Below are 20,033 nucleotides of genomic sequence, written 5' to 3'. Positions count from 1 at the left end.
TATGTTGTGTACTGAGATGGGTTGGGTCAGTAATATGTCTGGCAGCCACACTTCTCTGACATGACCGACTGATAAACCTGCCATCAGTCTCCATGTCATCAGGGTCTGTTCTCTAGTGCTGCCCCAATAGTCTCAAACCAATTTACATCTAACACTAACAGTGCAAAGTATGTGTTCAGTGATTGAGGAGGTATTGTGAAAGGGAAAGTTTGAGAGGAAATGAATGAGTTTAAGACCAAAAACAGGGAAATGATGAGTTAGTGATATTGTAAATACAGTAGAATATTTAATATGCAACAGAAGTGCTCTTTCTTTGTATTCTGTTTGGTAATGCAAATGTTCTGATATGTGAATTCATAAAATCCCAAATCATCACACACCATATTATCAGGTATTGGATAGGAGTTTGAATAATTGAAAGTCTGGATATGCCTAATTCTCCTTGAATGTAATGTCTAGTAAAACTTTTCATTAGGGACTCGTATATGTCCATCTGTCTAGACTGGCTTCAAGTATTCCTTTTCTGTAAAGATGTAACAATAGTATTTCACCATCACTGTTTCTAAATCAGAAGGATGATACTGTCAGGCATACAGTAATAGTCTTATCGACTGTCCTGCTATAGTTAGCTCGCAAATAATAAAGGGTTTCCTGTTTCTCAATAATGACCAGTTTAAGATGGCCTGCATACATTTGGTAATGCAAAGAAGCCCCAGACTTCCAGTGTATAACAAGTTGTCATGTAATGTTATAATAAAGGAAGTCATATCCAGCCAAAGTAAAACCTTCATAGATGCTAAAAGTCAGACTGATGAAGGTTTAATCTGATAGGCTAATCTTCTGTACATGGAATATTCTGTAGGTTTTCCTTTTTAACCCAACTTTGTTAACATAGTATTCTAAATGTTACTACGTTTTTACAGTTCCTTGTCATGCAGTGCCTATACAGATATGATAAGCTTCATAATGAAGAAACTAGGTACTAGGTAACGTTTGTGTAAAGTATAAATGTAAATGCAACTGTACTTGTTTGTGTGTCACAGTGGGGGGATGTGTGTCACAGTGGGGGGATGGAGATAGGAATATTATCAGAAAGTGAAATTTGTCGATTTGCACTTTGAATGTACAGTTTGTCTTGAATGATTAGTACTGCAGTATAAAGAGTACACACATTCAACAGCGGTTAACGCAATCTTAAAACGTCACGTTTCATTAATTGATAATGCACATTTAAGTGTGCATGCGTAATGATGTAATTCCCATTGACTGCTTTCCTTCATTACAGAAATCACGGGAACTTGTAGCAGCTGCTAGTGCATTTTGTACAGGAAACGCCTGCTGTAGTGCATCAACATCTGGTGAAAATCTACAAACAAAATACAAATTGTAGCATAATTGGTCTCCAAATAAGTTCTTTACATATAATTACATCTATGATAGTGATATCAAGATATCTGTGAAGGCAGTAAGCTGTAAGAGTTTAAACCATTCGGTATTGTAGATAAATCTTGTGAGGAGAAAAATAGAAAACAATGATTTACTTTAAGTGTGATTAATGAGTATCCTGGCTAATTGATTTAGATTTGTCTGGCGTTCCGGTAATTGGCCAAATGCACATTTAACTGTGCATGCATATACGCATATAATCTGGGGTGGCTGCTTTCTTCAGTGGCAAAGATATTCATCTAAATGGATTTTACATGACTTTCAACTATAGCAAAGTCAGAACAGGAAATTCATCAGGAGACTGAATGAATATCTGCTAATACTTGTAGGGACAGAAAAATCTGCATTGTTGAATGTTCTCGGTTGATTTGACAGTGCTGGGGTCTGTAACAACTCCGTACAGAAGTAGCTCACCTGTCCCAAAGGGCCAGTTAGATTATGGCCTGATGCAGTATCTGGCTTCCATCACCAGTCTGTCCTGTCAACTCTTCATGACAATTACTACATTCTAGTTATGAACGAATGAGGATTTTGACAAAATTTGGTCTGAAGCTATTCCTTGGGTGATATTAGGTACCAATTCTATATACAGTCAAACCTGCCTTAGCGACCACCTGAATTAAACGACTTCCTTTCATATGCGACCGTATTTTTTCCTCCCAACGTTATTTACTATACTAGTGACCTGAATTAAGCGACTACCTGTCAGACGCGACTAACGACCATCATTTCCGTGTCCCAAATGCTGAAAAACGACTTTTTTCAGCGACTTTCCGAGTTTTAAAACGGAAGCAGAAGTCATAATCAAGAAGAAACCGGACGAACTTGTCTGCTTTCAAAGATTAAAAAATACTTTAGAAATGTATGAAATGTCTTATTCTGTCTCAAAAAATGTATTGAATTTATTATCTTTGCCCTGATAACACCCAAAAACGAACGAAACTGTACTTTACTTCTAAAGAATGAAAGGAGATGGGATATGGCGAAAAAACGTCCTCGCCATTCAGACGATTTTCACGAAATTTTGATAGATAAAAATACAAACATTTGCTTGACAAGTATGAAAAAGAGTGAATAAACAGTCAACTTACTGTTTAACTGAAATTTATGTTCTTTTTGAGACATTAGGACAGATATTTGCCAGTTAAAAACGTCTCCATCGTTATGAAGGAAATGCAGTTACGTGACTAATAATCCGGACGGAAGTCCGGACCAGGAATTCAGGAATGAAAAAAATAAAAAAAAATTTTTTTTTTGTAAATGTATCCGGCACTAGAAATAATCAAATTAGCCATTCAAACTCTTTGATTACTTTTTGTATTTTAAAATTTAAAAAATTATTGTAACATGCTAAAAGAATTTAAATATATATATTAATGAAAATAAAGAAACTGAATTAAATTTAAAAAAATAGATATTGTACTACATATGTAGAAATGGGGATATTTCTATATATTGTCCATTATTAATATTATAAGCATTTTATTTCATTAAGTGAATAGTGATTTTTTTTTTTTCTTTTTCTTTTTTTTCTTTCGTTTTCCTCAAGAGGTCTCTTACAGATTTGATTATATTCACAATCTTAATTGATGACTGAGGTAATTCCTTTTCATATATGTACTAATATTTGTAGCTGTTAAATTTTACATATGTGGCAGACTAATCATGAACTTTCCTTTTCGGGTAATTTTCTTTGAACCTGGATTAAGAGACCACCTGTCATATGTGACCTTTTTTATTGACTCCCTTGGAAGGTCACATATGACAGGTTTGACTGTACATCTGTAAATGGTGGATCTGATCCCCCAGGGGCCGAGGGGCTGGGACCAATGGTGGAAATGTAGCAGAATTATTTAACATCATTCTTCTGCTGTAGGAATGAAAGGATTTGGTCCATACTTGATTTGAAGTATCCTTGGCTGAAGGGAAACCAATTTTGAATAAACGATGGGTTTTGCCCTGCTAGGGGTCTCAGGGGCAGAGCCCAATAGGGGAAAAAAGCAAATTCTTTAAAATCTTTTTTTTTCTGTATAGATGTCCAGTGTTTCCATAGATTTACTACAATCATCGAGATGACTGATACAGACCCTCTGGGCCTCTTATTCAAATTTGATGGGCTAGCGTTAATTTTCATGATTATTCCTGAAGTCTGAACCAGTTCAGAGCTAGGTATTTGATATCACGCAACATTTTGAATATTCTGTATCAAACATTTATATATGTATATATTTGTAAAGATATTTATTCGCATTTTTACTGTCATTGATATGAGTGTGTTTATTACATGAGCTTATATTTTATTGATAAATGAATCTATATTAAATTCTGAAAAAGAAATTGAATGACATTTAAGAAACCTTTTTATTCATTTGATAATCTCACTTGAAACATTATAAAAGTACTTGTGTTCTTTAGTCAGTGTTTATAAAGAGTTAGATATCCGCAGGTGTTTACTGAGCCCTCCCCCATACATCATCAGAGGGGGAGGGGCACACTTTCATCTTCTACATCCAAGCTACTAACTTGGCTAATAAATTGGCCATCTTGACCTGGCCTAGTGTTTTAGATGTAGGTGAAGGTTCTATGTATCAGTTAGGTGTTTTACACTTTCTCTACACTAACTTTCTATAAAGAGATTTTATTGGCAGAATCATTTACTGATAAGTGAGAGATTATTGGAATCTTAAGATGCTAAGTTGAAGTAAATCCTACATTCATAGGCCCTAATCTGAGATATCAAAACAAATATACACTGTTGGTCTCCTCCCTTGAAACAAATGTACTGTGTGGGTAGGTAAATTCTGTCTATCTCTATTTTGAAATGATGTATTGTTCGAATCATTCAGGGTGAAAAGTGAGTGGCACATCACGAAGTTAGTAATTCAGAACTATGAGTACACAGATTTTCATCTCATATGACAGAATTAAAAAAAAAAAAAAAAATCTCCCTGAGGTTTAAAACTTGATGCATAGACAAAAAAAAGGATGTGATTAGTCCTGAAACTGATACAGTCGCTCAGGAGGTTGGACATGTTCTATATAGATTATGATGTAGAGTATTTAGCCAGATTTATGTCCGGAGCTGGCACACAGTGTATGATTGATGATATAAATGAGACACAAGTCGGATTTATCTCGCCTGGGTGGTTCGGTTTCATGTTGATTTGAAACATCAATCACTCACAATCTGTAAAGAAGCTATACTTGAGCAGGAGATCTAGTCCTATTTTTATCAGGTAGGTTTTCCCCCTGATGTGAGAGAGAAAACTACAGTAGCCAGAAAGATATCATAGGTACCAAATTGAAGATTTTAGTGTGTTCACTTCTCATCACCTGCAAATTGTACTATGAATGGCTACCATCCCCCTACTTTTGTGTAAAAATTGTACTGCTAAATTCAAGGTTTGAAAAAGGAAGTCAAAATATCCTGCCTGCACTGGCCACCGCAAACTATCAACCTCTTGCTATTGAGGGGAGTTCCTACCACAAGGGGGCCATGATAGCTCATTCAGTTAGAGTGCTGACCAGGTAACCTCAAGTGAAGATCCAAAGTACATGGTTTGACACTCCCTACCCATATCTGTTTGTATTTCTCAGGAAGCTTAGAAACAGGCAAGTCTGTGTTGTCGTGGTTGTTTCCTTGGGCAAGACACTTTAACTCATTGCTCTGAATGGACATGAGACAGGCCTCCTGTGTGTTGTTCAGTGAGGTAGTCACCAACTACTACAAGGAGCCCCGCCTCAAAATGGTCCTATCTGTTCACAGTGCAATAAATCCAGCAAGCAAACAAACAATCCTGTCACTAGTGCCACTAGCATGAGCTAATAAGGGACCTTAATGTATAAATGTGTGTTCATGTGTGTTAATTCTTCTCCATTTGTAATAATTAAGCAGTCAAATTGAATGGTATTATTTGTAAAATCCATTAATAATTTGTGTGTGTTTATTGTATTGGCTCATTTTTGTGGTTGAAGCTGTCCTTTGACACTGAATTACACTATGATATACATAACATGTTAGTATAGAAATTTGTAAATTTAGTTGTAATGCTGGGAATATAGGCTAGGGACCTCAGTGTTGATGCACTTAGAAGCTGGTGAATGTTGAAATATTAGAGAAAAAGTCATAGAAATATTAAATCTCTAGTTATCTCAAACAGTTTGTGAGGAATTTTAGATGTAAAGAAATTAGCGTGAAAGTCAACAAATTATAAATTAAAAAGCAAAGTTTGTTTTAATTTTATAGAATTGCAGGCTGCAAGCATCTGATGACATCTATGGATAGAGCAATATATCTAGAATTGATGTAGACCTATTAGTGGGTCTTCCTTCTTCCAAACAATTATGATTTACATTGTAATACAGTTACTGATTGTATGATCTTTCAAATACTGCGTAAACCACGAAATTGTTGATAACAGATTGCTGCAGATGTACGATTCTCTATAAGAATATACCAACCAGTCTGTCGTACACATCTGCCTCATCATTACCATCACGTTTTTTGGTTGTCTGTACGTTTATACTAGGATTTCTGTTTGTGTATTACAGGGTGTCTGGAGGGGAACTGTTTGACTACATCTCTGAGAAGGACCACCTCAGCGAAGAGGAAGCTTCCACTTTCATCAAACAAATCCTCGAAGCTGTCCAGCACCTCCATTCCAAGAGTATAGCTCATTTAGATCTAAAGGTACAACATTATAATAGCTTCCATTCTGATAGTAAATTTCACTTAGGTTCAAAAGTACAACAATGAAATAACTTCCATTCAAAGAGTTTGACTCACTTAGATCTAAAGGTAAAAAATTAAAATTACTTCCATTCCAAGAGTAAAGTTCACATAGATTCAAAAGTACAGCAATGAAATAACTTCCATTCAAAAAGTTTGGTTCACTAAGATCTTCAGGTACAGCATTGTAATTGCTTCCATTCTAAGAGTAAAGCTCACTTAGATATAAAGATACAACATCAAAATTATTCTTTTCCGAGAGTAAATTAAACATATGTCGTACACACACAGTGTTGGTACCATATCCCTGTCATAAACATGTCATACACACACAGTGTTGGTACCATTTCCCTGTCATAAACATGTCATACACACAGTATTGGTACCATTTCTCTGTCATAAACATGTCATACATACAGTATTGGTACCATTTCTCTGTCATAAACATGTCATACACACACACATAGTATTGGTACCATTTCTCTGTCATAAACATGTCATACATACAATGTTGGTACCATTTCTCTGCATAAACATGTCACACATACACAGTGTTGATACCATTTCTCTGTCATAAACATGTCATACATACACACAGTGTTGATACCATTTCTCTGTCATAAACATGTCATACATACACACAGTGTTGATACCATTTCTCTGTCATAAACATGTCATACATACAGTGTTGATACCATTTCTCTATCATAAACATGTCATGTATACAGTATTGGTACCATTTCTCTGTCATAAACATGTCATACATACATACAGTGTTGGTACCATTTCATACACACAGTGTTGGTACCATTTCTCTGTCATAAACATGTCATGTATACAGTGTTGGTACCATTTCTCTGTCATAAACAATTCTCATACATACACACAGTGTTGGTACCATTTCTCTGCCATAAACATGTCATACATACATACAGTGTTGGTACCATTTCTCTGTCATAAACATGTCATACACACAGTGTTGGTACCATTTCTCTGTCATAAACATGTCATACATACACACAGTGTTGGTACCATTTCTCTGCCATAAACATGTCATACATACATACAGTATTGGTACCATTTCTCTGTCATAAACATGTCATACACACAGTGTTGGTACCATTTCTCTGTCATAAACATGTCATACATACACACAGTGTTGGTACCATTTCTCTGTCATAAACATGTCATACACACACAGTGTTGGTACCATTTCTCTGTCATAAACATGTCATACATACACACAGTGTTGGTACCATTTCTCTGTCATAAACATGTCATACACACACAGTGTTGGTACCATTTCTCTGTCATAAACATGTAATACACACAGTGTTGGTACCATTTCTCTGTCATAAACATGTCATACACACAGTGTTGGTACCATTTCTCTGTCATAAACATGTCATACACACAGTGTTGGTACCGTTTCTCTGTCATAAACATGTCATACATACACAGTGTTGGTACCATTTCTCTGTCATAAACATGTCATACACACAGTGTTGGTACCATTTCTCTGTCATAAACATGTCATACATACATACAGTGTTGGTACCATTTCTCTGTCATAAACATGTCATACACACACACAGTGTTGGTACCATTTCTCTGTCATAAACCTGTCATACACACAGTGTTGGTACCATTTCTCTGTCATAAACATGTCATACACACAGTGTTGGTACCATTTCTCTGTCATAAACATGTCATACACACACACAGTGTTGGTACCATTTCTCTGTCATAAACATGTCATACACACAGTGTTGGTACCATTTCTCTGTCATAAACATGTCATACACACAGTGTTGGTACCATTTCTCTGTCATAAACATGTCATACATACATACAGTGTTGGTACCATTTCTCTGTCATAAACATGTCATACATACAGTGTTGGTACCATTTCTCTGTCATAAACATGTCATACACACAGTGTTGGTACCATTTCTCTGTCATAAACATGTCATACACACAGTGTTGGTACCATATCCCTGTCATAAACATGTCATACATACACACAGTGTTGGTACCATTTCTCTGTCACAAACATGTCATACATACACACAGTGTTGGTACCATTTCTCTGTCATAAACATGTCATATACACACAGTGTTGGTACCATTTCTCTGTCATAAACATGTCATACACACAGTATTGGTACCATTTCTCTGTCATAAACATGTCGTACATACACACAGTGTTGGTACCATTTCTCTGTCATTATGCACCTCTCTGCAGCACTTTGTCGCCCCTCTTCGTAACATCATAAAATCAGAAATAATTAGGTAAACAATCAGCCAGACATGCCCGCCCAAGCAATACACCACTCATGTATTACATAAACTCTAAGTACCAACAAAGGTTTTTGCTCAGATTCTTTCTTTCCTTGCAATAACTAGTTAACATGCAGTGTAGACCTGATTATTACATTAAGACATGCAAATTGTTCTTCTTGCTTTTTCACAATGATTGAGAACGCGAATGTAAGGTTCTATTCAATTTTTACAATTCTCGTTTCATATTACTGAGCTATGAATCTTTGAAGGGAAAATTCTTGAAACTCAATTTCAGATGCATTTAGAAGTTTTCATATATTAAGAATAAATGTGAAGTAAAAACTTAGACTAAGCTAAAAAGATCCTGTGAATGAGTAATGTCATCAGGGTTAAGATTCCTGATCACCTCAAATTTCTTGGTAACATGATATAAATATTAGGTCCTAAATAAAGCTGAAATCATGAATCTGTCAGTTATAGATTAAAAAATATATATATATCAAGAGACGTGTTAGGAGCATTGTTTTTCTTCTGCTTTTGAAATTTGTTGATTTATTAGTTTACCTACATGTAACAGAAATTGTGTATGAATGCAGACTAGCTTTTATGAATATCCGAAACATTAAGATGCTGTATTTTGGACTGTGAACTATCAGTTGTGTATTTTGTGTTGACAGCCGGAGAACATCATGTTGCTGAACAAGAACAGCTGCCGGATCAAACTGATTGACTTTGGTCTGTCGCAGGTGATCACTCCGAAATCCGACATCAGGGCCATGATGGGCACTGCCGAGTTTATAGGTACTCTCTACTCTCTCACACTGACTCATAATATTCAGTTTTATATGTCAGCATATCTGTACATACCATAATTTGTGTGTTATTATTATAATAAACTTGAATGTATAACATTTGTAGACTGCATTTCATAAAATCTTGTTTTAAATTCTGACTTTTGCAGCACCTGAAGTTGTAAGCTACGATCCCCTTTCACTGGCAACAGACATGTGGAGCATAGGGGTGATAACCTATATTTTGTAAGTCACACACACACAAGTCACACAACACATATGTCACACACATGTCACACAACACATATGACACACACAAGTCACACACATATCACACATGTCATACATTCACTGAAACATGTCACACACATGTCACACAAATCACATACACAAGTCGCACACACATCACACATGTCATACATTCACTGAAACATGTCACACACATGTTGCATACATCACACACAAATCACTTACACAAGTCACACACACATCATACTGTCACCAACACATGTCACACATCGCACTTATCGCACACATCACACACAAATCACATACACAAGTCACACAACACATATGACACACAAGTCACACACACATCACACACGTCATACATTCACTGACACATGTCACACACGTCACACACATGTCACACACATCACACACAAATCACATACATAAGTCACACACACACCATACAGTCACCAACACATGTTACACACATCACACACTTCATATAACATATGTTATTCACACATGTCATACACAGCACACACATCATATAACATATGTCATTCACACATGTCATACACAGCACACGTCATAGTCATCGACACGTCATACACATGTCACACACATCACACACAAATCACAAACACATGTCACACACACACACACATCATACAGTCACCAACACATGTCACACACATTGCACATGTCATATAACAAATGTCATACACATCACAAGTCATATAACACATGTCATTCGCATCACACACGCCATACACTCACCGACACATGTCACACACATCACACACACATCACACACATATCACACACATACAAATGGAAGAGTAAAGAAGGTTTAATGTGAGAGGAAATCAGAGTATAAAGGAAAGTCTGCATGGTTGAGAAGGTGGCTGTATACCGCTTCATGTCTGATGGAATATTGAACCTTTAAGTCATCTTTATAAAAATTACTTCTCATACTTTGTGTATGATTAACAAATGTAGGGTCTATCCTACTCATAGATGATTCTGACATTTTATGTTTTCTTTGTCTTCTCAAGTTTTATTAATCATTAAACAACACTTAAACCATGAAACTTATGTCAGCATGAACCGACACCATTATATGACATTTCTGTAAGGAAATGTTTACTTGTTTACTGACTTATTCTGTAGATTGAGTGGTGCATCTCCGTTCCTGGGAGATGAACAACAGGAGACCTATGAAAACATTACCTCTGTAACCTACGCATTTGACGAGGAATACTTCAATGGGACCAGTGAACTTGCTAAAGATTTCATCAGAAAAACGTTTATAAAAGAATCAAGGTACAATTCAATTCATTTTATTCTCTTTTCACATACTGACATGATGTATAGAGAAAAACATATTTACAATATATAACATATACAATTAAAGTAGTGTTCGTAGTTGATACACAGCACTGTTTCACAACAAAACATTTTCATTTTAATCAAGGAAGTCACAGCACAAACTAGAAGTTACCTCCCTTTAACTGTAGAAAATCATATACAGATACACTATTTAATGCAGGTATTCATGTTTTTCAAGGGTAGAATAAGATTGTTGATTTTTTTATACCATGAAAATAGAATGACAGACAAAATCATGGTCCATATTTCAAATCAATATATACCCACAGAGGTTCTATAGATGGACATGGCTATAACGGCATTGTACCAGGAGGGGGGGTGTACCTGTGATAGGCCCAAAAGGGATGACCACAGTACTGGGTGTGCACAATTAAACAAGTGACCCCTACTAGCTGACCCCCTGAGAAACCCCCCAAAAAGTAAAATTTTTGTAAAATCATGAAAAAATTCTAAAATGATAAAAGCAAATTTTTATTGGTTTTAACATTTTGCATTTATATGTTGCTGTTTATATATCCAATATTTCTTTTTAGAAAACGAGCAACCGTCACAACATGCATGCAGCATCCTTGGATACAGGTAAAAGACCAATCACAGAGCATGTTATATATGTATCGGCTTAAGGGTGGATTAACTGTATTCCATATATGGGCATGTAGTTATCGATACATGAGGTGCAGCCTTCAAGGGCATGGTTGAATTTCAAGTTATGAACAGTATATATTTTGTTATGCAAATCAGTATGAAAGAGGTTATGGTTAGTACTAATGAATATGTTAATTTTCCTGGTTACCATAGTAACAGCATGATGAACCTATCAGATATGAATGTACTGCTACAATTTTACCTTAGAGAATGATGAAACTATTAGTATCGCCGAATGAACAGTTGCCAAAAACTAATCAGTCAACATTTTAATTAGCTTGTTTCCAGTTGTATTGAGACCTTCTATAGTTCTAGTAGCTTTTTACTGCTGATGAAATAAATGACTTGGCTTTAAATCATGCAAAAGTTGATCAAGTGATTATGGGAATGCATGGCTTTAAATGAGGAAATGTTTTCAAAGCCTTGTGCTGATTTCTAGGTAAATGAAGCTAAACTTGTTAGTCTTCACCTAGATATCAATAGAATTATATCATAGTCCTTAGCATTGTCTTTATCTCTAACACAGAAGAGTTCTGATGTGTTTGGTATTTTTCTAGCTGGATTTCTTACCCATATGCAATAGTTATACAAAAAAGGAAAAGATTTATTTTAATTACATTTTTTCAAAAAAAAAACAAAAAAAAACAACATTTCCATAACAGATTCAATCCTGGATTTCCTCGATATAAAATCTGGATCTTATCAACTTCAGTATCAGACATGATGTTTTTTGGGACATCACTGGTGATGATTTAAAAAATGTTAACTGAGGAAATAACCTAGAAAAAATAACACCAGTTTAACTGCTTACGAGCAGAAAAGTGATATGATGCTCTGTCATAGTGTACAGATTGGGAAATTACCAAAGAAATCTTAACAGTAGAGAGAAAATAGCTTAATTGGTAACATTTATCAGTTTATAAGGCCAGCAGCTACAAACAAGTGGTAGATAAATCTGTTGTCAACAAACATACACCTCAGGTGTTTATACAGATCTATAATTCCTTGGAGTGGTATATAGACAGATTATTGCATGCTGGTAGCTTTGCAGGGCAGAGAAAGTGATATAAGCTTAAATATGTTATGTTTCCTTGGAGACCAAACAATGGTGTCAGCTATGGGTAAGGTCCTGTATATATTTCTGTATAACTATCTCCATCCAGCCTTGATATGTTGTTGGCCTCCCTTGCAGGATGCTAATGTTCTTCTATATGTTATCTCCCCTGTTCTTCATGCATTGTGACTTGTATTTCAGGAAGAACTTGGTTATGACATACATATCAATCACAGACTGATTAATTCTGTTATTGAGAAATAAATCCAGACATAACTACCATATCTTTATTAATATTTTGAAAAAGGAAAAAAAAATAAAAAATAATGAAAGCAGATTTCTTGTTACTCCAATATTGTTATTTTTCAAGGAGATCTATATTAAGTTATTTTGAGGATGGAATGAAAAATTTATGCAATTTAGAAGCCTTGCAAGTAAAAATTACAGAGGATTATTATAGTCATTTTAAGTTCCCGAGAAAAATAAGATTGAACCAAAATGTTTGTCATAGCCAGGTTGTATGACTAATATATCCCTGTTTCCTACTGTGTGGCCAGCATGCTCATAGGTTATTGATACTAAAATCTCTTATCCACAGCCTCTGGAGAAAAAGCAGTCACTGACCAGAAAAACTTCTGTCATCAACATTGAGCAATTCAAGAAACTCATGGCCAGAAAGCGCTGGAAGGTAACAAATTGTTACTGTGTTAACTATAAGTGTTACTTATTTTACAACAATTGCTAAACAAGTTATATCAGCTTATATTGACGGCAACTGTTGGTCCAGAAGGAATTGCCCGAGTGGTCTTACTGTGAGAGGAGACCCAGAGAAAACCCACAAGGTCGGGCAGGTGATCCCCACACCATTTCACATCCAATAAGGGAATCAAACCAGGCTCATCAAGGGGAAAGGGGGTGCCAACTGCGCCAACCAATCACCCTAAAATTAATGTGTTATGAGGTCTTGTGTTGTAAAGCTGTAAACAAGGTAACAGAAAGATCTGAGGATGTCAACATAGCTGTTACAATGATCGTGGAGGTATGGGGAAGGTACCAAATGTTGTAACTCTGTGTTACTGTATACAAACTACTTTTAACTTGTGACAAGTCTGACACAACGGTGTACAATGACAACATGTACTGATAGTTATGGCATTTTACTCAAATTTGTTATTTGACTTATTGATGTTTGTTTTAATTAACCATCAGAAATAGATAGTGTGTATTTTGTTTTTTCTGTCTTTTTAGCAATCTGTACGGATAGTCTCCCTTTGTACTCACCTTTCTAGAAGTGTTCGACTACGAAAATCTCAAAGCCTTGATACTAATCTTTGTGACAGCAAAGATGTTATTGACGAACAGGTAAGTTTCATTTTCTTTTCCTATATGTATTCTTTCTTTATTTCTTTACAACTTCAGAACATTCACTTTTTTCTGTTTAACAAAATTTAAGTATTGAAAGGAAATTAGACATTTTACATGTAAAACCTCTGGTCTGGTCAATGATGGTGATGGGAGTTACTTTCCCTTTACTTGTGTATACAATTTGTTCTCTGTACTCTGCATGATTTGTAGCTTTCATTCTTTTAATTCAAACTGCATGTTTTACCTGTTAATGACCTAAATATGAGATGGAATGCATGCCTCTATACCTAAGTCGACAGGAAACAACAAGTGCTGGCTAATATAAGGTGTTTCTAAAATGATGTGATTGATGGACAGTCAATGGACATATGTTACATTATTTGTTATTTATCCTTCTATACTTTTGTATTTTATCATTCGGAATATTCTTTCCTTTATTTCAAATTGTTACACAGTTTTAGCATAAAAAAACAACATGATTTTAAAAATTTGTTTGAAATCATATGCAAAAAACAACATTTTATTTTCTTAATAATTTGGTAGGAATAAAGAATGAAGTGTGACAGAAACTAATTTGAGCTGAATAACTCATGTTATATCATAAATAATCCAACAGGGAAATTTAAGAATACTGCTATGTCCACCGACTGTACATCTGGACATAAGTTACTAAAGTATTGCCTGAAACTTTCTGTGTATCATTATTGAAAAGGAGTTCAAATATTGGAACCATTTAGTCTTGAAATGAGTGCATTAATATGAACAGATGTCATTTAGGGCTTGCTTTACCATTTGTAAAGAAGAGACAGAAGCTGTTTTTGTATTAACACTTGTTCTGTGATAGTTTCTTTTGTTGTAAGGCCCACAGTGATAATTATATGGTAGTAGTTGTAAAATAATGGTTTCTGTGGATCAGAAAGGATTACAGATGTCACTGTTATCATTTGTTGGTGTGGTTCATTGACAAAGTTCATATGTCTAGATCACTGATGTAGTTCATCTATTTAGTTCATTGATGAAGGCTATGGATGTAGTGCATTTATCTATTTTATTGATGTAGTTCATTGGTGCAGTTCAATGATGTAGTTCATGTGTCTAGTTCATTGATGTAGTTCATTGATGTAATTCATGTGTTTTGTGTATTGATGTAGTTCATGTGTCTAGTTCATTGAAGTTCATGTGTCTAGTTTATTGGTGTAGTTCATTGGTGTAGTTCATTGATGTAGTTCATGTGCCTAGTCCGTTGATGTTTTACTAGTTCTTGTGCCTAGTCCGTTGATGTTTTACTAGTTCTTTTGTCTAGTTTATTGATGTAGATAAATAGTAATAGATGTATTAAAGCTTGGATACTCTGAATAGAAAATTAAAGCAGAGATATTTTATTACAATATGTAAGTGCCTAGCCTGCTTTAAACTCTGATGATGATAAGGGACTAACACATCTCTATAATCCCCCTGTCCGTAGGTCACACCAGCGGATACTGTACAGCATGCAACTCGGGACGACTTGGAACTCAATAAACCAGAAAATAACTGATCTCCAAACTTATGCTGGATCTTGTGTTTACTCTGTATATTACTACTCTGTGTATTCCTGTTGTATTAACCCTGCTCAGTCTGAATTTAGCTGTCAGTGTCTTTTTGTTTAAACTTATTTATAAACTGTGTCTGTTTAACTTTAATACCTTGACTTGTCTGTGTAGGCTTGGACTAATGATAGCATGTGATGCACGCCTATTAACAAGTCTGATGTATAACGTTTCTCACTTGCCTGACAGATGAACTATTTTACACCTTTACGGTATCGGGGACCCCACCTTTACACATGTTACGTAATCTGGTCTTTAATCAGGACAGAATCGATCACAGCTTGATAATGATGTCTTAAAGGTTTGCAGGCGGAAAGGTCTTTGTCTCTCTCATGCAGAAGTAGTAATGATTCTTCTTGAAGTATGTCTTTTAAAGACACATCAGTTAACAGCAGTACTGATTTCCTCTTGTTCTAGTTTACATTGGTTTCGTTGTATGCCTCGTTTCTGAATGACTAGAAAATTTACAATCAATACTGTTGAATCAGATAAGTTGGACATTCAATTTTCTATATTTGTCTCCTCCAATCACTCTTCTCATTTCAAAATTACAATCATTTGTTTGCAGAATTGTAATGATAGATTTGATTTGTTAAATCAATTCCAAGCAGATCTCCATCTCCATGGTGTGTAGCAACATTCACACTCCTCCAAATACATGTGTGTGTTCACACTCCTCCAAATACATGTGTGTGTTCACACTCATCCAGATACATGTGTGTGTATTCACACTCCTCCAAATACATGTCTGTTCACACTCATCCAGATACATGTGTGTGTTCACACTCCTACAGATACATGTGTGTGGTCACACTCCTCCAAATACATGTGTGTGTTCACACTCCTCCAAATACATGTGTGTGTTCACACTCATCCAGATACATGTGTGTGGTCACACTCATCCAAATACATGTGTGTGTTCACACTCATCCAGATACATGTGTGTGTTCACACTCCTCCAAATACATGTGTGTGTTCACACTCATCCAAATACATGTGTGTTCACACTCCTCCAGATACATGTGTGTGGTCACACTCCTCCAAATACATGTGTGTGTTCACACTCATCCAGATACATGTGTGTGTTTACACTCCTCCAAATACATGTGTGTGTTCACACTCCTCCAAATACATGTGTGTGGTCACACTCCTCCAAATACATGTGCGTGTTCACACTCATCCAGATACATGCGTGTGTTTACACTCCTCCAAATACATGTGTGGTCACACTCCTCCAAATACATGTGTGTGGTCACACTCCTCCAAATACATGTGTTGTCACACTCCTCCAGATACATATGTGTGTTTACACTCCTCCAAATACACGTGTGTGTGTTCACACTCCTCCAGATACATATGTGTGTTTACACCCCTCCAGATACATATGTGTGTTTACACTCCTCCAGATACATATGTGTGTTTACACTCCTCCAGATACATATGTGTGTTTACACTCCTCCAGATACATGTGTGTGTTCACACTCCTCCAAATACATATGTGTGGTCACACTCCTCCAAATACATGTGTGTGTTTACACTCATCCAAATACATGTGTGTGGTCACACTCATCCAAATACATGTGTGGTCACACTCCTCCAAATACATGCGTGGTCACACTCCTCCAAATACATGTGTGTGGTCACACTCCTCCAAATACATGTGTGTTCACACTCCTCCAAATACATGTGTGTGTTCACACTCCTCCAGATACATGTGTGTTCACACTCCTCCAAATACATGTATGTGTTTACATGCCTCCAAATACATGTGTGTGGTCACACTCCTCCAAATACATGTGTGGTCACACTCCTCCAAATACATGCGTGTGGTCACACTCCTTCAAATACATGTGTGTGTCACATTCCTCCAAATACATGTGTGTTCACACTCATCCAGATACATGTGTGTGTTCACACTCATCCAGATACATGCGTGTGTTCACACTCCTCCAAATACATGTGTGTGTGTTCACACTCATCCAAATACATGCGTGTGGTCACACTCCTCCAAATACATGTGTGTGTTCACACTCCTCCAGATACATGTGTGGTCACACTCATCCAAATACATGTGTGTGTTTACACTCCTCCAAATACATGTGTGTGGTCACACTCCTCCAAATACATGTGTGTGGTCACACTCCTCCAAATACATGTGTGTGTTCACACTCATCCAGATACATGTGTGGTCACACTCATCCAAATACATGTGTTGTCACACTCCTCCAAATACATGTGTGTGTTCACACTCCTCCAAATACATGTGTGTGGTCACACTCATCCAAATACATGTGTGTGGTCACACTCATCCAAATACATGTGTGTGGTCACACTCATCCAAATACATGTGTGTGTTTACACTCCTCCAAATACATGTGTGGTCACACTCATCCAAATACATGTGTGTGTTTACACTCCTCCAAATACATGTGTGTGGTCACACTCATCCAAATACATGTGTGTGTTTACACTCATCCAAATACATGTGTGTGTTTACACTCCTCCAAATACATGTGTGTGGTCACACTCCTCCAGATACATGTGTGTGTTCACACTCATCCAAATACATGTGTGTGGTCACACTCCTCCAAATACATGTGTGGTCACACTCCTCCAAATACATGTGTGGTCACACTCCTCCTAATACATGTGTGTGGTCACACTCCTCCTAATACATGTGTGTGGTCACACTCCTCCAAATACATGTGTGGGAGTTATTTGTGTGTGATTTTATCTCCAATACAAACATACCACAATATCCTATTTTTATGAAAACAGGATATGTGTCCCTCAGTTTGATTATTAGATTTTTTTGTAGATCAGTTTCATAAATAATGCTGGTTATAGAATGTATACATCATCGCTATATATAGATACAGATAGGTGAGGGAATTTTTCTGATTGCATATGAAAATATGAAATGTGAACTTTATCCAGACTGATGAAAACTTTGTATGTCTCTTGAACATTTAGTGGGTTGATCTGTTAGACATCAGTTAAACATTTCTTCCTCCCGAGTCTACACAGTGTAAGAAATTTCACCAAATTATCTAATCACAAAAAGCTTAATCAAATACAGTGATGTTACTCCAGGCTATATTTGCTTTATGCTGGATTTGTTCCTCTTAATCAACACTTAGCTGCCTATTGACTAAGCTTTATGCTCGATTATTTCCTCTTAATCAACACTTAGTCAGTTGCCCATTGACTATAAGCTTCATGTTGCCCATCCCTGGGATTGTGTTCCAGATAATAGAAAAAATAGTACAGGATTTATCTGGCATTTGATTTTCTGGACTGGAATTATGGTAAAAAGTTATGGCTATTAGTGAGGATAATTACCTAACAGTAAAATCAAAATTGGCTGGCTTGAGTAGCCTGGATACAACACTTTAAAGATTTAATAGATAATACTGATTAACCCTATACCATACTGAGTGACAACTTCATGAACTAAATTGATTTAGAACTGGTTTGCTGATGAAAAGGAGAAATACTAATGGTTTGATGCAGAGTTCGTGCTGATTGTATGCTCAATATGTGCTGAATAAGTGCTGATAATATGCTGAAAAGCTTTTGGAGTATGGTGCAGGCTGCTTGGTGGTATATAGTTAGTTTTTGGTTGGTCTGTAAACTTGACATGCTTGACATCTCAAAAACTTATCAAATAAGGTGTTTGTGGTGTGGATAGCGATAGGAACACTGTATAGATTTTCTTTCGTAACACCTCGCTTCGAGATGAAGTAGTTCCTGGGACACTGATTGAGAGGAACAGCCACTGCCGTACCGGAGCTAGCTCTATTTATATTCCCGTTGTTGGAATGAATCACAGATCTTTGTATTTATTTTGTTATAAAAACTCCAAAATTGCACTTATTGTTCGAGTCTGTGTATTTAGAAGGTGGTGGAGTAAACATGCCCTCTTTTAGCTGTTCCCTACACGAACATTGTGTTGTTTAAGCACTCGAATGTCGGTGTGTGAAATATTACTCTTCAATGCTAAATATTGTTAGTGTAAAGTCTTGACATAATTTTTCAAAAAAGTTTAAATGCTTGTTTTTTGTCTTATTGTTTAATTTTGTCATTGTTAAGTTTGTATTTGTGATTTTATAGTTTATACTGTAAACAGGTATTTGTAAAAAAAAAACCAAAAAAAAACCTGTAAGTTTGTAAGACTAAAAGGATATGATCAAGGATCACATGTAAGATACCCGGTAAGTCTCAACTCTGTGATATTGTTGTTATTTTTGTTGACTTTTTTGGGTAAAATAGATTTTGTCTCTGAAATTGATATTAGCTCATGAATATGTACTTCTTAACCATATATCTTCAGATAATAACTTTCAAAATTTGGATCACAATTTCTTTTCCTTTTTCCCCATTTATGTAAGATTTTACAAAAAAGGATATGTAATGTTGAGGGCCACCAAAGGGGATATCTAAATGTAAGGGTTTGGGGCCACCAAAGGGGATATCTGAATATGGGTGGGGACCACCAAGGAGGATATATT

The 20,033-nt window shown here is 36.0% G+C and overlaps 1 protein-coding gene across 4 annotated transcripts in view; it reads left to right on the top strand.

Moving 5' to 3' along the window:
* Positions 1 to 20,033, top strand: part of LOC117334782 (death-associated protein kinase 1-like) — a 138,300-nt gene that overhangs the window by 65,514 nt on the left and 52,753 nt on the right. For 3 of the 4 annotated variants that reach the window (XR_004534232.1, XR_004534231.1, XM_033894580.1), the window contains exons 3-9: positions 5,998 to 6,136; positions 9,136 to 9,259; positions 9,420 to 9,495; positions 10,651 to 10,803; positions 11,403 to 11,448; positions 13,167 to 13,256; positions 13,817 to 13,930. Coding sequence is in view for 2 of the 4 variants with exons in the window: in XM_033894580.1 (XP_033750471.1) it covers positions 5,998 to 6,136; positions 9,136 to 9,259; positions 9,420 to 9,495; positions 10,651 to 10,803; positions 11,403 to 11,448; positions 13,167 to 13,256; positions 13,817 to 13,930 (742 nt within the window). In the remaining 2 variants the exon portion in view is untranslated. The remainder of the gene's footprint in view (positions 1 to 5,997; positions 6,137 to 9,135; positions 9,260 to 9,419; positions 9,496 to 10,650; positions 10,804 to 11,402; positions 11,449 to 13,166; positions 13,257 to 13,816; positions 13,931 to 20,033) is intronic. The other variant, XM_033894582.1, reaches the window with a different exon arrangement.

The sequence above is a fragment of the Pecten maximus genome, chromosome 9 (genome assembly GCF_902652985.1).
Source record: "Pecten maximus chromosome 9, xPecMax1.1, whole genome shotgun sequence".
Classification (NCBI taxonomy): Eukaryota; Metazoa; Mollusca; class Bivalvia; order Pectinida; family Pectinidae; genus Pecten; species Pecten maximus.
The sequence above is the reverse complement of the archived record's forward strand: the minus strand, read 5'-3'. Positions and strand labels throughout refer to the sequence as shown.